Source organism: Hippichthys cyanospilos, chromosome 16, assembly GCF_059441005.1.
Source record: "Hippichthys cyanospilos isolate Australia breed blue-spotted pipefish chromosome 16, RoL_Hcya_1.0, whole genome shotgun sequence".
In the NCBI taxonomy this organism is placed as follows: domain Eukaryota; kingdom Metazoa; phylum Chordata; class Actinopteri; order Syngnathiformes; family Syngnathidae; genus Hippichthys; species Hippichthys cyanospilos.
In genome coordinates this window covers 7,956,062-7,970,352 of record NC_142384.1, presented here as the reverse complement: position 1 = coordinate 7,970,352, position 14,291 = coordinate 7,956,062, and the positions used below count along the sequence as shown (strand labels likewise).

The following is a 14,291-nucleotide window of genomic DNA, read 5'->3' as shown; positions in this document are numbered from 1 at the left end:
TTTGAACGCAATTTTAATGTATTTTATTTTATCTCGCATTACGTCCTTTTCCACATAACGATGGCAGTAATCCACTTGCTAGGCGGTTTACCAACTATCAACAAATACCACCGAAGAAGACCACCGTTATCTTCAATAAAGTGCTTTTACTTCCACTTGATTCGTTCCGACAGACTTGAGAGGTAGAGCATCCTTTATCGCCTCCACTCGCAATTTTACTCAAAAACAATTTTACTTTGCGTATTGAGATTTTTTGTCGACATAAAAAGACATTTCCTAAAAGCATACACGCTTCCGACAACAATGGAAAGCAACGTGAATCTTCATTCCAAGCTTTCCTCAATCATGGAGACGCTGGCCGAGTCCGCCATGGCCGAGCTTTGTAAGGCGGTGGACGAAGACACGGTCGAGCTTCGTTTGGAGCTGTCACGGCTCAAAAGGCTCAACCTGGTCCTAACGGAGAAAGTCGACACGCTGGAGTGCCAGTTGACTGCGGCCAGGTGCAAGGCACCCGGGCTGTTTCGGAGCCACCGTACCGTCGCCATCCAGACAAACGAAGACGAAGAAGTTAACGGTAAATTTGGCACACCCGTGGAAATAAATTGATGAAAAGTCGGTTCGTGTTTTGTCAGTAGTAGTAACGCAAATTTAAAGACCTTAAAAGTATATTTTAAATAGCCTTTTGTTCGAAAAGAGCGACTCCTCAGTTCCAGTTTCTTTGTTGTTGTAACTCCCAGGTTCTGTGTCTCCTGTCATCGAGGGAGTCTTTGGAAAGGACTGGTGCCGCAATCTGTGGGAAGACCGATTCCGTGCTAGTCAAAAGATAGATGCTCAGCAGAAGGATGATGTGAGTTTCTATTCCTCAGTAGGATCCAACTATCGATAGATTCGATTTCAAAATGAGTACATATTAGTTTTGTATCGATACCAAAAAGCTAGAATGTGAAGATCAACTCAATTTGTATTTTTCCATTGAGGATTGTGTATTATGGCATAGTTAAGAATCAAGCAAGTGTAATTTGCACAAAATATGTTTATTATTGCATCAACTGATTTAAATTACCTTCATATATGATTAACTAAAAAGCATTTTGTATTGGTATCCACGATCGTGGCGCCAGTATTTACCATAAATCTCCAAATGTGAGACACACTTTTTTTCCCAAAAATTAAGACCAAAAGTTTGGGTATGTCCAATAAACGATAACTTAAAGATTTGATTTTTTTATTTTTTTATTCGATACCATTCAAAGAAGATTGATCAAGGCAAGGTAAGATGCAAGTGCTTCAGTTAGAGAACATAGAAAGGTATTCCTTTTGACTCATTTATTAATTGTGGTTTTGTGGCATATACACACAGTCATAAACTTGGTGAAACATGGGCGCTGCGCAACTTTGGGTATTACGGTAAATTGAACTCGGGCCGTTTTATGAGGAAATGGAAAAACTGCTTCGAGTTACTTTGGAACTGCATTCACTGAGCACTCACAATGTGGGAAATCGCAAACACTTAACTTTACGCGCAATAAATATAAAACTTGCGGATATGAACACAAGAAAATATGAAGGGTTTAGGAAGAGATTTATTCTGCTTTGCTGTAGTTTTTACGTTGTCACCAAACCGTTGGTGCGTCATATAAGCGGTAACATAGAAAATACCAGAATTGGACACTAAAATTAGGGGTGTGTCCTATACAAATGTGCGTCTTATACTCCGAGAATTAAGGTACTTGGTATTGCATAACTCTTATTATTTAGATGACCTTTTATTCACTCTGTAACTTCTTTTTTCTTTAGGATATGATTGTTTCCATGCCTCTGGACTGTGTGTCTCAGAGCAAAGTGCCGGATTTGGAGAAAGGAGTCGAGTTTTATAGTATTGAGTCTTTGTCAGAGGCCATTGAACGATGGCAGCGATCCAATTTTGTGGTGCTTTACAAGCGAAGCTCCAGGATGGTGGAGAATGCCAAAAAGCGGACGAGGAAAAAATCATACACTGACGATTTAGTGTTCGCTGAGCTGGACTTTGCCTGTGCCCATGAGAGCAACGGGTACGGATGTTCATTTGTTACCACTGAGATAGGACTCCATAATGGATCACAATTGTGATGATTGGGTTTATTGGAATGCAAATAGAGTGCTTGTTACTTACCAATATCTTTTTATCCTTTTAGCCCCGATTTGAAGCGTTGTCCATTCACAATCAAAGTGCGAGTTACACCTGATGGAAAAAAGCTGTACATAAAGGACATCAGTCCTGCAAATTGCCACAACCATGAAGTCTCCCAGGTATGTAAACAACTATGAGTGCTGGGGGAAAAAAATGCTGCGGCAGACATAATGCAAATGGAGAAAACCAGTTGACCGTAGTATATTGAGTTGACTTTAATTAAACATCTCCGTACCATAATCGGGTGTATCAAAATTTGCAGGCATTCTGTCAGGAGATAGGAAGCATATTTATTCAAGCCATCTCAAAATCCCATGACACACTCCATTTCGAATAAACTTGGTTGCCTTGTTGAAACCCACTGAATTTCCATTGATTCCCATGGAAACAAACCAATCAAGTAGTTCCAAAAGATCATGAAAGATTAGTAACAGTAAAATTAGTAAAGATTAGTAGTTGATTGGTTGCAACCGCTCTTTTCAGTTCTTATTTGCTTTAGGGGAGTACAAAAAAAATGTTTTGATTCTAATTGTTCTGTTTTGCAGGTTGAAATGACTGACTCCAACTCCGAACATGCTGATGTGATACAAGTCAAAGTGGAAGGTTTTTTGAATGGAAATGTTGCCAGTTTGCCCCAGGAAACACCCACTCAAGAAAGTAAGTCATGCCACGGTCTTAAACAGAGTACATGTACAACGATCATTAACATCTTAGTAGATTTTTTTTTTTTTTCATGATTTGCAATAGCCTAAGTGTAGTTTTTATGACCAACACAACACACCTCACACACAACCATATTTCCACGGACAATTATGAGTCCCCTGATGTTTGTTGTAGTACCAAGGTGGACCTTTGTGAGGCAGCATTCATCACAAGGCATACACACTGTCAGAGAAGACCTGTGAAACATTTAGACATTTTTGTCCTATTTCTTTCTGTCGACATAATGAGTTGCAGGTGACGTTCAAGCTTACCGTCTAATGAATAGCGGTATTTCTTACAGTACCTTTTACCGGATATTGGTATCAGCCTTATTTCAAGGTAGTAGTACTCGTGACAGTAGCAGATATGGGTGGCCATCTTACGAATGGGCATGACATAGAAGAGTAAATTAATGACAAGTAAAAATGCTTTATTGGGATAAAAAGGCCTCCCTTTAAATTCATCTCCCGTTGTGTTTTGGGGAGGAATTTTTATGAATCACAATTAATCGTGGTATCCTTGACTAGGAAAGAATCGAGTGCTCGTTAGGAATTGGCAAATAACAACACCGAGTATCGTTATCTGGCCCACAATTTGGCCTTACTTCATGATATCGTACATAGCAGCTGACACTAATATCGGCTGCTCTCTTGGAACAGTTTTATGATCATGAAGTAGAAATGACAAATTAGGAGAATAGAATTTTGCCATCAATTTCAGGAAGATTTTAAGGTAAAATGTGTTTATTATATTAATATTTATTTTATTTTACACAACTTTGTGTATCCAATGTATTACTAGTATCAGTGCTTTATATTGGTATCATTGACAACTAAAGAGTTGAGTACCCGTCCTGGTATCGGTCTGAAAAAAGTGATATCAAACATCCACAGTACTCATCCTGTTAGTGGTCTGGAAAAAATGTCAGTGAACATCCCAAGCCTACATCCATTTTGACTTTCTTTGCTGCTCAGAAGAAGGCATTCAGGATTTTCACAGCAATAGCATTGCAACAACACATTAAAAAAAAAATAATTGAGCCACATCATCAGTCTTAAAAAGTAGTCATTAATTTAGATACTTTTGTTGCAACAAGGAATTTATTATAAAAAAACAAAACAAAACAAAAACAAAACAAAGCCATACTCTGACAGAGAGACTTAGAGAGAATTAAACACTGTCTATGTTGCCTCTTTCTGGACAACATCAGCACACAACAGCGCACCCTGGACTTTCCAGGAGGTGCAGACCTTCCTCGGTATCCTCGCCGAAGAGGAGGTGCATCGGCAGCTCGTTGGCGCGGTTCGGAACAAGAGGGTTTTCCAGCTGGTCTCGCAGCGCTTAGCCGCCAAGGGCTACCACCGGACGTGCGGCCAGTGCCAGATGAAGTGGAAGAAGCTGCGCTGCGAGTACCGCAAAATTAAAGAGCACACTAGGACCAAAGCGTGGAGGTGGTTCAAGTTGGTGGATGCCGTTTATGGTCGTGGGCCGCCGGTAAACAAGCAACACGTGGATACCGCGGCCGCTCCGCCGGAGGCCATGATGGACCCTGTTGGTAAGTTTTGCTGAACGCAAGCCACTTGAATAACATATGTATAGGACTGTATGTCATAGAAATCAGAAAGAAAGCATCCTGTAAGATATCATTCTTCCAATTTGAGTCCATTTTGTTTTGTCATTCCATGTCAGTTTCCCATTTCTTTCCCCGTGGAAAATAATGGAAATTATATTGCCAGCCTTAATAGGTTTTGCATAAGCTATCTTTTAAACACGTTTCACTCACATTAAGTGACCGGCAAGACATAAAAACTGAAATTTTTTGCTCACCTTTAACTTTAACTCTCGGGAGGCGAATTGCTTCTACATAAAGGCTACACGGAAGTCACGTTTTGGTGCGTATTCTTTTATTATTATTTTAATTGTATTGTACTGAAAATGTTCGATGTGTAGCCACAAATGAGTATGTCTTGTGGCAATTTTTCCGAAAAATGAACACCAAATAGCACTGTCAGGTGTTATACTGCTGTGATTTGTGGTGGAACATTGTGGTGCACCAACAAATCACTGAAGTTTTTAAATGGTGTAGAATTTTTTTAATAATTCAGAAATGCAAGTCTAGGTAACGTGGAATTAACTTGTATGTGCAAAAACATTTGTATTTAGACTTAGAATTGTTTTAACTATTAATTTAAGTACTTGTGTTTTTATCTGTATTTTATTGCAATAAATGTTTTTAATGATTCAATAGATTTTCCTTTTAAGTGAATCGTTACAATGGCTTACAATGGGACGTTTTTAATCTTTATTGTGGAATGTGAAAAGCTTTTTTTTCCCCCTTTGGGTGGTGTAAAAAGCCTTAGAATATCTGACTGCATGTTAAACGCGTAAAATAATTTTCTGAAATGCAACTTTTTTTTTTGTGCTTGTGTATAACACTTGATTTGTGTCACTCCTCAGTGAAAGGTGTGGGCTCCAGCGACGTCAGTTTGTCCTGGAGAACCCCGACACCAGCAGACCCGGAAGCAGGAACCTTGACCTACGTTATGCCTTTATATATGTCTTCCCAGAAGAGTGTAGGGTTTTACTGTGACACGCTGAAGGAGATAGCGTCTTGGGAGATGGAAGGGATGCACAAACGGCACCTTCAGATAGACATAGAGGATGCGAATGAGACCAGAAGGCAGTAGGCCAAACTGATCAGACAGAATCCCAGCCATCACCTAGACCATTTTCCACAGCGTTCATTCAGGACTAAAACTGGAATCATTCAAATGGACTTTGCCCTTGCGGTGGAAAAGTTGCAAATCATCACAGATTCCTTCACTGTTGTTGTTGTTGTTGTTGTACCCCCTGGTAAAGAAATTTGTCTAATTAAAGAAATTGTTGTTATAAAATCCATTGGTCTCACTCTCCAGTCCTTGTTCTGGTATCCTGCATGTTTCTCCCCCAACACACTTGATTCATATGATTAGCTCATCAGCAAGCTCTGCAGGTGCTTGAAAAAAAAATTAATGGAAGAAGGTACAATTAACATTTTTAGTCCAATGGCACCCATAGAACTAAATCATAGCTCAAAATCTGGATCTGTATGATTTTTTGACTAAGATAAATGATTTCAAAACTTTATCCAGCATGAAAGTGACCAGAAGTAGTAAAAATTGTGTGAAATGTTAATGCAGTAACCAATCTTTGTATGTTGTTTTTTTTTAACAGATGACGATGGAGTCTTCACAGCGAAACCAGAGCAAATGCCAGCGTGGCCGATGGATGAATCTACGGACGCAGACAGTAAGAATCAGTACGATAAAGTTGACGATAATGAGATCGGAGAACAAGGCGTTGAGTTGAGCGACAACGCAACGGACGACTGTTTCGAACATATTGTTGAAGACGGCCAAAAGAAATTAACAGTACGCACTAGCTCAAGCACCGATGGAAACAAATGTATTTGCTTACGATGCAACATTGTGTTCTACAACCCCAACACACTGATAGTACACCAGAAAGCCCACCAGCCTTACTGGTGCAACGTGTGCAAGGAGCAATTTGAGGCCAAGGCTACGTTCAAGCGCCACAAATGCGAGTTGCTCCCCAACAAGTGCCGTCTGTGCGGGAAGACTTGGGCCTCCCAGTCGGCCCTCCAGACGCACATGGTGGTGCACACGGGGGAGAAACGCTTCGCGTGTCGTTTCTGTGGGCAGAGGTTCGCGCAGAAGGGCGGTATGAGAGGTCACCTCATCCGAACGCACAGAGGCTGCCACGAATGTGGAATGAAGTTTGATACGAAGGCGCAGCTACTACGTCATTTGTTGAAACATAAGACGCAGACCATTTGAGGCGAATGTTATATGAAATTTTACTTTGGGTTTGGATAGAAAGTCGTACGAGTAACCCTGATGGCAGAGCGCAGTTCCAAGGCATGGCTCAATGTGTGGGTGGAGCTATCTACTGTGTTCGACTCCACCCACCAAAAGTGGTCCAATAGGCCATTTTTACATCAATTCTGGATGAAAAGAAGATTATACAGCCACAAACGCAGGTTCAAGAGCCCACATCAGTTCTCTGTAAGCCAGTAAGTCCAAACGTGATCAAAAAATGTTCTCGGTATAGAAATGACTGGCATGGGTGCAGTACCACATGCCCCCAGCAGAAAGCGCACTCGGGATGGTTGAGGTTAGAATTTAGGTCGGGGCAGTGAGTGTTTAATTTTTTAAGTGTTTGATGGGGGTGTTTAAAGTCACTAAGGAAATAGTTTAACCGAAAAAAAAAAGTGCTCGGACAGTCTCCTGCAAAAGTATTGAAACAATACAACAAATCAATTCCTTCATTTTTGTTGATTACTGACAACAAATAGGTTTCAAATCAATAGATGAGCGATGACTGTTTAAGATTGACTGCTTAAACATCAGATAGTGCTTGTTTCAACTTTGGGTTTCACCCGTGAAAACCGTATTTACTGTTGAGCAATTGTCGGAGGAGAACTCTATGTGATTAGCTAACCAATTTGAGGCTGAGCGATGAGGTGACTAAAGCAATGGACCTTGCCAGACGCCTGGTCTGCTCCTGCCCATTTGCAACTGTAACGATGACAAAAGCACTATAGAAAATGAATGAACCTATTGGCTTGGTGAATCCGGGAAAAGCATTTTTCAAAACTGACAGTATTGTAAGTAGTAAGCAGATGGAAAGTGAGCTGTTACTGCATAAATAAATTGATCTGTATCTTTTTGTTCGTTTTATAGCTTTTAAAATGATTTTGATTGTTTCAATTTTAATAATAGTCATTGTCCATCTGGGAGTTAAGAGGTTTATTAAATAAAAGCATCCCTTAAAAATACAGTCAATGTGCTTTGTTATTGAATCAAAGAATGCACTTTGCATTGAACTCCAATGAACAATTGTACATACTTCAGCAATTGGGAGGGCATGCAAGCACAATGAAAATCAGTCATTTCCTTTGGCAAACACAACAAGCAAAATAGGAATGAGCAGGATTTTCAAGAGTCCTTTGTCTTGTCTGTAATTTTATTACTTCAGTTGGACTGGTTTTCGAACATTTATTAAATAGAAGCAGCGCAACACAATCTTGATTTTTTTTTTTTTCCCTTCACAGGTCCTTACCAATAAATTAGAATATTAAAGTTTATTATTTTATTCCATTTCATAGACATATGTGTACATACTGTATACAACTGTATTGGGTGTGTATGTGTATGTATATGTATATATATATATATACACACACACACACACACACACACACACACACACTCAAGTTTGACTTTTTGAATTAAACTACTACTGGTATACATCTGTATCGACAGTGTGCCCTTTTATGTATCTTTTTGGTAATTTCAGCATATTAAACAAGACTTATGATATAAATCACTGATTACGGAAGAATGATGATACATCAGTGCTCCAAGTTGCTACATTCCACCCACAAAGGAAGCAATAATACAAGGAGAGGGAAATTACAAGCACCCCTATTTTGAAAATCATTCAAACCTGTACATCCTTTAGTGACAGGAGTTGAAATGAATGACAGTTTTTTGAAAAAAAAAAAGTTACATTTACTGTTGTGATGAGGTAGTTGAAGGTGTATGCTACACATCGGCACTAACATAATTTTCCGGCTTTTACTAGACAAGTCCGTGTACTCCGGCCTTGAAGGAGGTATTTCATACAATGCACAGCAAACAAGACGGCATGCGATGCGGATGAGGTCAGCGTTTCAATGAGGTATTCACACGAAGTGCCACAAAAGAGAATTGCGAGGTCGACGACGACTACGTTGCGTCCCGTGTGATTTTTCTCATGCATTCCAAACGCATGTGGATGATAGCACAATTAAGAGTGTAGTTCAGAAAAGACGAGAAACATATTCAGAAACCTGTTAAATGGAATAGCAGACTTCCCCTTTAAACCACAACAAATAAGCGATAAATGCACTCCATTTGTTTTTTTCCTGACATTTGAATTATGTTTTCTCTAGCTTCATTTAGTACAAAGAAGTGTTACTCACACTGCAAACACTAAATATAGTTGGGTCAAAAATAACCCTGGGGTCAACTTCAAAGTTAGGTCAAATGAATAACCCATTAAAACAATTTGACCCAATGTTTTAGATTAATATATATATATATATATATATATATATATATATATATATATATATATATATATATATATATTACACACACACCACACACACACACACACACACAAACAGATGAATGTTGGGTAATCCACTTGACACTGTTCGGAAAGGTCAAGGATAGAACTAACTGTATTGGTAAAATTAATCACTTAGAAGTTTAATTGGTTACTTTCTGATCAGATTTGGGTTATTTTTGCCCGAAATGTTTTTAAAGTGTTTTAAAAAAAAAAAGTTGGGTCAAAACAAAAATGGAATGACCCAACATTTTGGACAAAATAAATAGAAGGTAAAAAATTAGGTCGGTTGTCTTTTGACCTGATTTAGGTTATTTTTGGCACATCTGTTTTCAAAATGTAAGAAAATGTTGGTTCGGGGGAAAAAAAGAGAAAAAAATACTCAAGTTGTGTCGAAAATAAACAAAAATGGATAAACACAAAATGGACTGACAAATAACTGAAAGAATTGGTTTGGTTGCCTTTTGAGGCGGCTCGTGGCACATCCGCCTCACAGTTCAAAGGTCCCGGTTCAAATCCACCTGGCTCCGGCCTTCCTGTGTGGAGTTTGCATGTTCTCCCCGAGCCCGCGTGGGTTCTCTCCGGGCACTCAGACTTCCTCCCACTCTCCAAACACATGTACAGCAGGTAAATCGGACATACTAAATTATGATTGGGTGCGTGAATGGTTGTTGGTCTCTGTCTGCCCGGCGATTGGCTGACAACCGGTTCAGGGTGTTACCCGCCTACTGCCCGAAGCCAGCTTGAGATAGAGTCTGCGACCCCTGTGGGGATAAGCGGCTCTAGAAAATGAATGGAAGGTTGCCTTTTGACCTGATTTGATAGTTGGGTCAAAAATAACCCAAAACCGGACCCAACATTTTTGGTTACGTTATTGGAGAAGTTGGGTGGGTTGCTTTTTGAAATTATTTGGCTTATTTTTGACCAAATGATTAAAATGTGTATTTCAAAAATAAATAAATACAAAATAAAAAAAAACATTGCTTGAAAAACATTTGAACTGCAAGCAGTAGCATCAAAAATGCTGAGCAATTTTTGGGGGATAGAATGATTAACTTAAAAAATTGGGTTGGTCACCTTTTGACTCAATTTGTTGTATTTTTATTTTGTTACCCAAGGGTTTTTAGCCTGTAAAATGTGTTACTAAAAAAAAAAAAAAAAAAACCTACTCCAAAAAATTGGCTCAAAACAAAAATTGACTGCCTGCTTGCTCCAAAAAAAAAATTACACGGGAAAACAATTGTGTCAAAAATAACCCAAAATGGGTCAAAATGAACTGACCCAACTTTTTCAGTTAAATGAGTAACTTAAAATCTTGGTTGGTCACTTTTTGACCTGATTTGGGTTACCTCGACCCAAATATTTTTCATGTAAAAATATTTAATGTAATTTAATGTAAAAAAAAAATGTTAGTTAACAAAATTACAGTTAAAAAAAACTAGGTCAAAACAAAAAGGGACTGGCATCATTTTGCGGAAAACAAATACCTTAAATACTGTACTTTGACCCAACGAAGGTTACTTTTGACACCAACCGTTTAAACAAAAACTTGCCACTTGGAGAGCCCAAAGGAACGCAGGGGTCCGCTTCTCATTCAGGTGGTCTTCATGTGGGTGAAACACTGGTGGTGGTTCAAGCCGTACTTGTAGGCGTAACATTTCCCGCAGTCCACGCAGCTGTACGGCTTCTCTCCCGTGTGCGTTCGGAAGTGAATGTTCAGCGAGCTCTTCTGGGAGAAACTGCGTCCGCAGTTGGGGCAGCTGTAGGGTTTCTCCCCGGAGTGCACGCGCTGGTGCAGCTTCAGATACGTCTTTTGGGCAAAGCGTTTGCCGCACACCGTGCAGCTGAACGGTTTTTCGCCCGAGTGCCGTCTCACGTGCACTTTCAGGCTGCTCAGGCAGTTAAAGACTTTCCCGCAGAAGAGGCACTGGAAGTGCTTGCTGGGTCTCATGGGTTTGGCAGGGAGGAGAGCCAGTTGTTTTCCGGCACCCCCGTGGATGTTGCCGGCGTAGCCTACGTAGTCGCAGGCGGCGGCGGGCGCAGGGGCCCCCGTGGCGTCCAGCAGCGTGCTCATGGCGGCGTCCTCGATCAGCTTGTCCATGATGTTGGGCTGTACGCGCTGCGCCTGGCTGTCGGCCATCAAAGGGAAGCTGTTGAGAACTTCAGAGTGGAGCTGGAGCTCGTTGACGGGGCGATGGACCTCGGTGTCCAGCAGCCCGACATCTGCCCAATATACAAATTGTTACCTCCATGGAATATTCAGGTTAGTACGTTGTGATGTTTTGCTATTTAAGAACATACTAGCTTCATCTTGTGGGGGACTCAATTTTTTTTTTTTTTTTTTTTTAATCGCTATTAGGCTTGGGCCAATATTAAATTCTGTGGTAACCATGTGCAAAAATATCATGGTATTAAAATTATTTTCACTTTTTTTTCATTGAACATAAATATTTAAAAAAAATGACTATTTGGTACATTAAAAAATGTGTACCATGTTTAATCGAAGGAGTGAATAAATATATTACCATTCTTACTTTTTTAATTGTTCTTAGGTAGTCACAGTGCCATTTCACCTGTAAGCTATTTCAAGACAAAAACCTCGTCCTTATCCTCCATGCATGCCAGGAAGATTAAAAAAACAAACAGCAATTGCCATCTATTTTCAGAGGTGATTTGTTGAGTCATCTCTGCAAGCACTAGTGATACCGTATTACTAGACTTATTATTGTCAAACTACACATTTCCACAAATGTGATGATATATTTTCAAATTAACATCCATTATTATCTTAATGCTATAAAAAGCAAGTAAAATAATTTAAAAAACAGTCCTTTTTGAAGTCGTGTTCGAACAGGCATTTTAAGTTTTAAAAAATGCCAAGAGATTAAAAAAAAAAAAAAAACTCGAAACCTCAACTTTTAAACACCCGGTAGCATGTGTTACTTTTAATCAGTTTACCTTTCCTGTTGTCCGTCAGCCTCATCTGCTGCCCGAGCGGATGATCGTCGTACGTTTCCTCCTTGACGAAGATCAGGTCGGGTTCCGTTTCTATTATATCTAACACCTGCCAAAATGTTACCGTATGAATGCCTTGAAAAAAGATGAAATGTCTAAACGTGACAATAGCTTTACAAACGCCACGCAGACTTGCCTGCGTTCCCATGCTTGACATGGCAACGGGCTCAGCTGCCTCCTTCCTTTGAGCGGCGACTCTTTTGTCTTCCCGCCAAAGATCCATGCACCAATCCTTTCCGAAGACCCCATCAATGGCCGGGGCGGACACCTGCTGCTGTTGCTGGTGGTCTGCAAATATCAAAGACGGAATGAAATGTCTATACATGCGTTTACATGTTTCCCCATCTTGATCATGCCAGGGTGAAAATTTATAGCATCTGAATCTGCGTATACATATTTTAAGCCCTTGTAAAAATACCAATCTGGATCCAATTTGGAAAATTTCTACAAAAAATTAAATAAGCATATACAGACACAATCTGGATCAGATCATTGGTGATTTCTTGAGAAAGGTCTTGTATATAACATTCGAATAGAACAACAACCAAAAATAAGAGCTCACCCTTAATACACACAAATAACCCAGGATTGACACTTGACAATTGGATTCAAATTGATAATCTGGATCAGATCCAGATTAAATCCAATACATCCAAACATACAAATAGAATCAGATCAGGATTGAATTTACATCCTAATTCTTACCAATCACCCACATATTCAAGTTTTTTTCAACATAATAATGCTGATCAGACTTGGATTAAATTTTACAGATGAATTCATACCCATCAAACACTAATTTACAGTAGATCTCTTCTAAACATACAATCTGGATCAGATTTACAAACCCGTCATACAGAAATTTGTATTACAGTACTGTTCTTCCAAATATTAAATGTGGATTAGACTGTGATTAATAAATACATAAATAATTAAAAATCTGTAAAAGATTTTACAGAGTACTCACAAATTAAAACTGCTTCCAAATGGATTAGATAGCTCAGGATCAAATCCAACACATCTAACCCTACACACACAAATTCAAAATATTTCCTAATATTAAAAATCTGGATTAGATCTAAACAGAATTTGCAAGCCTGTATGCAAAGGTTATAAACTGCTTTCAAAATCAGAATTCAGATCAGGATTCCAATTATTGTTGAATTCTCGCTCATCATATACAAAATTCATTTGCTTCCAGATATAATCGCGATCGGATCTGAATTAAAAGTACTACTACATTATTATGCACGTTAATATTTTGAACACTATAAAAATTACAATATCAGAACTTTGGACGATCTGATTTCTATCTTTTTTTTTTTTTAATCTTTCAAGATCCGCTATCATGTTCATGACGTAATTAATGCCGCCTAAATTTCCCAGAGAACACCCTTGAAACGTGCTCCCTTTTTAAAAGCTCCTCTCCACGAAAGCAACCCACCACTTTTCTGAGTATCTTGACCTTCGGGATTCCTTCGTCCGATGTTGTTGACGTGTCCCGGGTAGTAATGAGTCTCCCGGGCGGCCCTGAGTTGCAGCTCCAGGGAGTAGCATCGCTTCTTCAGGGCCTCGTTCTCGCTCTTGTGCAGGGAGATCTCGCCAAGTAGGACCGACGAGTACTCGTCCGCCAGGTTTCCGATCTCCATCAGGGCCGTCTTGGTTAGCTTCTCCAGGATGGCCGCCAGTTGCATTCGGAAGCTTCTGTTGGTGGTGTCGCACATCATCTCGACGCGGAATAGGCGCTAATAAATCGACGGTTCGGCCTCGACGCGTTCGGCATGTATTTGACAAAACGAGGTCCGCGAGCGAATAGTGGGGGAACGAGGCTAACTGCTATAACGGCTAGCTGCTGCGCCGCGGTGTATTGTGGGATGCGGACGTGTCCTTTCCGAGCTGTACGTGAACGCTGCATGAATTGTGAACTTTACTTGTACTGTTCGTACAATATTTTATTTTTACCTAAATTGTGTAAAACAAAACAGGCTTGATAGTTATAACGACTGAAACAACCATTTTGCTCCGACATTATTAATGAATTGTTGGCTCTCATAAAGTCAATTTTCATACACTACATTTTCAATCGTTCATATTTAGCAATTGCAATGTGTTTTATGTGAGATAGAAAATAGAAAGTGACGCCGCATTGCATTCATGTGCCTTAGAGCTCAGTTTCCACAGTAACGACAAATTAAGGCATTTGTTTTAGTTATATTAGCCAAGGCATCTT

The 14,291-nt window shown here is 39.7% G+C and overlaps 2 protein-coding genes across 3 annotated transcripts; one reads left to right on the top strand and one right to left on the bottom strand.

Annotated features, from left to right (window-relative positions):
* Nucleotides 1–129: 129 nt before the first annotated feature.
* Nucleotides 130–8,026, top strand: LOC148410386 (uncharacterized). Of its 2 annotated transcripts, XM_088436548.1 has the most exons (7): nucleotides 130–574; nucleotides 738–847; nucleotides 1,798–2,051; nucleotides 2,175–2,289; nucleotides 2,716–2,827; nucleotides 4,083–4,427; nucleotides 6,086–8,026. In XM_088436548.1, the coding sequence occupies exons 1-7, from the start codon at nucleotides 304–306 to the stop codon at nucleotides 6,706–6,708; spliced, it is 1,830 nt and encodes a 609-aa protein (XP_088292674.1). In that variant the 5' UTR covers nucleotides 130–303; the 3' UTR covers nucleotides 6,709–8,026. The 2 variants fall into 2 exon arrangements, with proteins under 2 accessions (XP_088292674.1, XP_088292675.1); XM_088436549.1 differs by lacking the exon at nucleotides 4,083–4,427 and having other exon boundaries at nucleotides 6,086–8,023.
* LOC148410385 (uncharacterized) lies at nucleotides 7,672–13,901 on the bottom strand. The gene is made up of 4 exons (XM_088436551.1): nucleotides 13,506–13,901; nucleotides 12,198–12,349; nucleotides 12,005–12,110; nucleotides 7,672–11,269 (listed from the first exon to the last, which is right to left on the bottom strand). The coding sequence occupies exons 1-4, from the start codon at nucleotides 13,786–13,788 to the stop codon at nucleotides 10,641–10,643; spliced, it is 1,170 nt and encodes a 389-aa protein (XP_088292677.1). The 5' UTR covers nucleotides 13,789–13,901; the 3' UTR covers nucleotides 7,672–10,640.
* Between the last annotated feature and the right edge of the window lie 390 nt (nucleotides 13,902–14,291).

What these genes read in the sequence shown, in the direction of transcription:
- LOC148410386 (XM_088436548.1), top strand. Translation starts at nt 304, where the DNA reads ATGGAAAGCAACGTGAATCTTCATTCCAAGCTTTCCTCAATCATGGAG. An exon ending in CGAAGACGAAGAAGTTAACG is followed by an intron (nt 575 to 737) that starts GTAAATTTGGCA and finishes TGTAACTCCCAG; the next exon opens with GTTCTGTGTCTCCTGTCATC. An exon ending in GGCCATGATGGACCCTGTTG is followed by an intron (nt 4,428 to 6,085) that starts GTAAGTTTTGCT and finishes TTTTTTTAACAG; the next exon opens with ATGACGATGGAGTCTTCACA.
- LOC148410385 (XM_088436551.1), bottom strand. Translation starts at nt 13,788, where the DNA reads ATGATGTGCGACACCACCAACAGAAGCTTCCGAATGCAACTGGCGGCC. An exon ending in TCAAGATACTCAGAAAAGTG is followed by an intron (nt 12,350 to 13,505) that starts GTGGGTTGCTTT and finishes TGATATTTGCAG; the next exon opens with ACCACCAGCAACAGCAGCAG. An exon ending in TGTCAAGCATGGGAACGCAG is followed by an intron (nt 12,111 to 12,197) that starts GCAAGTCTGCGT and finishes ACATTTTGGCAG; the next exon opens with GTGTTAGATATAATAGAAAC.